Source organism: Electrophorus electricus, chromosome 1 (genome assembly GCF_013358815.1).
Source record: "Electrophorus electricus isolate fEleEle1 chromosome 1, fEleEle1.pri, whole genome shotgun sequence".
In the NCBI taxonomy this organism is placed as follows: domain Eukaryota; kingdom Metazoa; phylum Chordata; class Actinopteri; order Gymnotiformes; family Gymnotidae; genus Electrophorus; species Electrophorus electricus.
The window spans coordinates 207,419-213,286 of record NC_049535.1 but is presented as its reverse complement, the minus strand read 5'-3'; the positions used below and the strand labels follow the sequence as shown (position 1 = coordinate 213,286).

General features: G+C 41.6%; 1 protein-coding gene across 2 annotated transcripts; it reads right to left on the bottom strand.

Moving 5' to 3' along the window:
• Nucleotides 1-523: 523 nt before the first annotated feature.
• anxa2b (annexin A2b) lies at nucleotides 524-5,571 on the bottom strand. Of its 2 annotated transcripts, XM_035529611.1 has the most exons (13): nucleotides 5,548-5,571; nucleotides 4,470-4,530; nucleotides 4,202-4,295; nucleotides 3,244-3,338; nucleotides 2,744-2,857; nucleotides 2,536-2,626; nucleotides 2,377-2,456; nucleotides 2,202-2,261; nucleotides 1,981-2,074; nucleotides 1,718-1,813; nucleotides 963-1,021; nucleotides 708-830; nucleotides 524-583 (listed from the first exon to the last, which is right to left on the bottom strand). In XM_035529611.1, exons 2-13 carry the CDS (start codon nucleotides 4,518-4,520, stop codon nucleotides 524-526), a joined length of 1,017 nt encoding a protein of 338 aa, XP_035385504.1. In that variant the 5' UTR covers nucleotides 4,521-4,530; nucleotides 5,548-5,571. The 2 variants fall into 2 exon arrangements, with proteins under 2 accessions (XP_035385504.1, XP_035385512.1); XM_035529619.1 differs by lacking the exon at nucleotides 5,548-5,571 and having other exon boundaries at nucleotides 4,202-4,292; nucleotides 4,470-4,520.
• Between the last annotated feature and the right edge of the window lie 297 nt (nucleotides 5,572-5,868).

Genomic DNA, 5,868 nt, shown 5'->3' with positions numbered 1-5,868 from the left:
ATATCTAATATAATATAAAATATCTAATATAATATAAATATCTCATTTAATTAGACTAAACCCTTTTGTCTTTACATACTCATCTGTTCCCCTAGTTTATGACTGAAGATATTTCATATATGTTAACATGCAGCTGTAGGGTTCTCACCAGGCCCGTTGAGAGCGGAGGTAACCAAAGCTTTAGCGCCATCTAGTGGTGTAATGATCAGCACCTGTCACATTCATACCAGCACTAATGTCCATATTCAAGATGTTGGATCTTTGGGTGAACAGGTTTAATGACAAAAATATTTCATAAACATTCTTAAAATCCTTTCTTCTTTCAGCAGTTTACTGAAAGACACTGCTGACAAATGGCCTAAAATATGCCAATATACAATATTGTATACAAAATTGTAAAATATTGACAATTGAAATGTAAATATTGACAATATGAGAGCTAAAGGGATCTTATATTCTGAGGAGAACTACAGCTAGAAATGATGGGAAACGTAGTGCTGCTATGCTATATCATCAATAATGCTTAATCATCTCCTCCACAGAGATTAAGAAGAGCTCTCTGGTAATCTCCCCTTGTGTGCTCCTGAGGAAAGAAAAATAAAGAAAAGTGTGAGTGAGAGAGAGAGAGAGAGAGAGAGAGTGTGTGTGTGTGTGTGTGTGTGTGTGTGTGTGTGTGTGAGAGAGAGAGAGAGGAGAGAGATACTCACCACAATTGTTGCAAAGAGTGATTTACCAAACTGTTTCTTAAACTGTTTGCGGATTTTCAGGAGGTCGACTTCACAGCGTGAGACAACAATCCGGTTCACCACCTTTTCCTTGACCCCTTTACCCTACAAACACACGTATTAATATGTGTGTACATGTGTGTGTAAGTACCACTGATAACTGTCTGATAACTACCACTAATGGAGATATGAGAAACGTGAGCTCAAAGATACATTATTTTAACAAGAAACACCCACCTTCATAGCGTCATTGAGTTTACTGGCAAAGTAAAGCTGCTTGTTTTCAAAGCACTCCACTGCAGAGGAAAACAGAAACAAGAGAGGGAGAGAGAGTGTAATATTCTCATTAGCAGGCTGGTGTGTTCTTGGTGAGGGGTCTCTCTACAGTGTCTTCTCTTGGTGAGGGGTCTCTCTACAGTGTCTGCTCTTGGTGAGGGGTCTCTCTACAGTGTCTGCTCTTGGTGAGGGGTCTCTCTACAGTGTCTTCTCTTGGTGAGGGGTCTCGCTACAGTGTCTCCTCTTGGTGAGGGGTCTCGCTACAGTGTCTGCTCTTGGTGAGGGGTCTCGCTACAGTGTCTCCTCTTGGTGAGGGGTCTCGCTACAGTGTCTGTTCTTGGTGAGGGGTCTCTCTACAGTGTCTGCTCTTGGTGAGGGGTCTCGCTACAGTGTCTCCTCTTGGTGAGGGGTCTCGCTACAGTGTCTCCTCTTGGTGAGGGGTCTCGCTACAGTGTCTCCTCTTGGTGAGGGGTCTCCATATCTCGTCTTGAGGCTTGCTGCCATTAATCTGTTTCTGCAGGGCTTCACACAAAATCAAACAATGCGTCCTATCAAACAGGTTGTGACTCTGCTAATAAGAAAGGAAGCACACACTCCATGTGTGAGGGGAGGGGAGTAGTCCTGCTCCCAGACCTTACCATCCACTCACTCACACCTGCCACACTGACATGGATCTGGTGGGTGGGGGTTGCTGTATGGATGGGTGAGCGAGGTACCTAATGTTAGAAAGGATTTCTCCAGATCTCCCTTCACCTCCTTTTGAATGCTCTCCTTCATGTCATATGGGCTGTAGCTCTTATACCTCTCAAACACTGAGAGAGTGAGAGAGAGAGACACACACATCTTTAGATTAAACCTCTCAAACACTGAAAGAGAGAGACATATTTAGATTAAACCTCTCAAACACTGACAGAGAGAGACATCTTTAGATTATATCTGTTGTGCCTGGGGCAGTGCACCAAGATATGTTGGTGTGTACCTTTCTGGAGGTGTGGAACACTCCTTTCTGAGAAGATGGTTATCCATGTGGCTACATCAGTGCCCTTTCTCTTGACCCCTGCTTCGTAGAGAGCCTACACAAAACATCACACACATCCAACCACATTGTTAACACTCCTGAGATCTACTCCAGAGTCTTACTTTCTCCTGTAGTGCGCCAGTGATAAAAACAATTAGTCTGTTAGTCTGAAGGACACTCACTCTAGCATCACTGTCAATCTTCTCATAGTCCACTATGTTGCTGGGTTCATCTCTCTTAGCCTGTAATATGTGTTTACACACACACACACACACACACACACACACACACACACACAGTTAAGTCAGGCAGACATTTGCTGTTTCTATGCAGAAATCAGTGTTCATTGTTCTATACCTGGACCAGAGCCAGGAGGAGCTTAGCAAAGTCCCCAGAAGTGTCTCCTGCTACATCCTTCTCCAGCTCTTTCTTAAACACTGTGGCGAGGAAGATCAAGTTATGGCCCTGAAACCCTTCAGTGACCTAAAGTGTGGAGTAAAGGGGCCTTTCTCTTACTCTCTCTGTATGTCTTCTTGATCTCCAGTAGTTCTTCATTGGTACGAGAGCAGACAATCTCTATCAGACTCTCCTCATCAGTGCCCAGACCCTTCCAAACCAAACCAAAACAAACAAAAACAACAACAAAATGATACAGCAGAGTTGTACTGCCTCTCTGATACACAGTGCAGGCACACGTCATATAATGTAGTAAAGCAGAACTCACTTTCATTGAGGCTCTGAGCTCAAATGCGTCATACTGAACTGTGCTCCTCATCAAGCCCAGAATCACATTCTCCAGAGAGCCTGACAGCGCCCCCTTCAGAGCAGTAATTATGTCCTACAGCACCCAGTAATAATAATAATAATAATAAGTTTAATTGATATCACGCCTTTCACAGACTCAAGGTCGCTTTACAATGACAAAGATGGAGAGAAAAAAGACAATGACACAATCAACACATTAATTAACAAATACAAATAGAAAGAGAAGTTATGAGAAATGTTGAAAAAAGAGGTGTGTTTGAAATTGTGATTTGAAAGATGAGAGTGAGGAGCAGAGATGGAGAGACTGAGATAAAGTGTTCCAGAGTTTGGGGGCCAAGACATTAAATGCTCTGCCTCCTACAGGTACCAATCTGAACCTGGGGATGGAGAGGAGAATCCACTAAAATCCACTAAAGTGAACCTCAAGGCCACATGAAGTAATGTCTGAAGCTTATGAACCTTTTTGGCTTTCCTTTCATATTCCAAGGCGATCTCTCTCCTCTGGGCATATGTGCGCTTAGTCAGGATGTCAATGATTATATGTTCCTCCACTCCTGGAACAGATTAGGAATAAAACATTGTTTAACACCAGACAAGACACACACCGAGGGAAAACATGTTTTTTCTATACTACATTTCATAAATATGTTTGTTTATATAGTACATTTCATAAACGTTTATTTACATTTCATAAACATGTCTAGATTGCATACACAAGGCCATTTATGGCATTTTAAAGTGATTAAATAAAAATGCTAAAATTAAATAAAAAATATAATAACTAAAATTCTATTAAATTTATGCACAAAAATAAAAACTACACAGGAATATATAGTCTACAAAAAAGGCAGGAATATAAACAAATAGATTATTTAAAATTATAAGGATGGGAGTGCAGTCAGTTCTGTCTGTGAGAGTCATAAGATGGACTAAAAATGAGATCAGGCAGGAGGATGTTCAGTTTGATCTAATGGTGATGGCACTTCTGAGCCTCTATATTACACTGCAGAGCTAAACAGGTCTAAAACTAAATGAACACTATGAACACACACACACACACACACACACACACACACACACACACACACACACACACACACACACACACACAAATAAAAACATGCAAACAAACCCATGCACACAACATATACACATGCAAACACATTCACTCATGCAAACATAAACAGACACAAACACATATTCAAGCCTATTCACCTATCACTGGCAGGCCTCTCTATGTGGCACCAACAGGACATATGTGAACACTCAGGGGATGGAAAGCTCTTTGGTTTCTGTTCTTGTATGTTAAATGTATTACAAATCCACCTCAAAAGACATGACACCTAAGCCCTGACTCCAAATGTTCAGATGACTAATGACAGATGAGGAAGCAGGTTAGCAGGTCAGCATGTCCTACCCTTGGTTTTGATGGCTGTATCAATCCAGGATGCATCCTTCTCTGGATCAAAGTTTGCAGCTGGTACTACTGTGGGAAATCGTGCCTCTTTCTCCTGATATTTTAAAGAGGGAACAGAGTTTTGGGGAGTCACGTCATGGTTGACATCATGTTCAAGCTGAAGATAAACGCTTGGTGTTGGCAATGGACTTTTAATTTAAGCCTCACTTGGTTATGCTCCTTTTCACAATAAATTGAATCTGATTTTCACTTGTCTTTTAATACTCACCCCTCCAAAGCCCAATGTGAGCTGACCCAAAAACTCAGACACCAAAGCCATTTTAACTTCTCTGCAGGGAACATCAATTTTGAAGTCAAATCAAATCAAAGTTTTCTCAAGCATGAATATGACAGGAAGAATTCTGGCACAGTCTTGGCTAGTACATTATTAACAACCCCACCTTTAGTCTCAAAGTGTCTTACAGACACTCAGAGACACACCATTTAAGATCTTAGATCAGATATATTACTGTGGCACTGTAAAATAAACAAGCCCCAGTAACTGTAAAATGAACCAGTGACCCCCTGCCCCCCCTTACAGAGAACAGGTAACACTTGCACACCTGTTTTAAATATTCCTAACATAGTACAACCAAGCCTGACTTCAACAGAAAGCACATCAAATGTGCAGACATTCTGTTTCCTCCAAGAGGTCAAACTTCATCATGGAATTACGATTCACACAGAACCAGCCTGTTTGTTTACAGACATTCGATCAATCCGCCTGTAGGTCCTGCAGAAATTACACTCTGCAGTGGGCAGCTCAGAATTGCTTAGCAACCTTTGCTCAGACACACCCTGCCACCACAGCCATCGCACATTCCACACCGTACTGATGAGAAGCCCTGTGACCACTCCTCACAGAGAACTCTAACAACGCATTCTAACCGTTCACCCTAACAGTTCCCCCTAACAGCCAGGACTTTGCGAGTTCAACTTCTAAACATCCTGCCAGGTTTTCCTATCACACAGTTGAAGACTCACTCACTGCTTTGAACTAGTTAGCAAATCCAGGTGTTTGGAACAAGCGAATGAGAACTATTCACCCTTCTTCAGTGCAATCCAGCAGCCCATGACACGGGCTTCATTACAGTTAAAGCTGTAACTCACTGTATCTACTGGACATGAGTGACAGCAGAAAAGCAACTGAGTGCAGTAACGCAGAAAAATTCTGGCAGCATCACTAAGGGCAGCAGTAGGAAAGAGGAGTCCTCTAGATCAGATAAAGAGAGGGAGAAAGGGAGAGAAGAAGAGAAAGAGAGTTTGTGTGGTTGAGAGAAATGACTAAATGACTGTTGTAGTCTTACCTTATCCTGTGGGAATCAGGTGTGGTGGAGATTTGAGAGAGACAGTGATTGCAGCTTCAGGTGGACTGACTCTTAAATACAACCACAGTGTCTCCTCCTACCTCCTCCAACACACTCTCACACCCACCCACACTCCTACACACATCACTTATCATCTCTGTAATGAATTGCTGGTTATTCAGGATTTAATATTCACTATTGTAACTAGTGTTTGGGCCAAGCATACATTTTAAACATGTTAAACACTATATTAAATCCTATATTAAACAGTATATTATATATTAAACACTATATTAAACTTGATATTAAACCCTATATTAA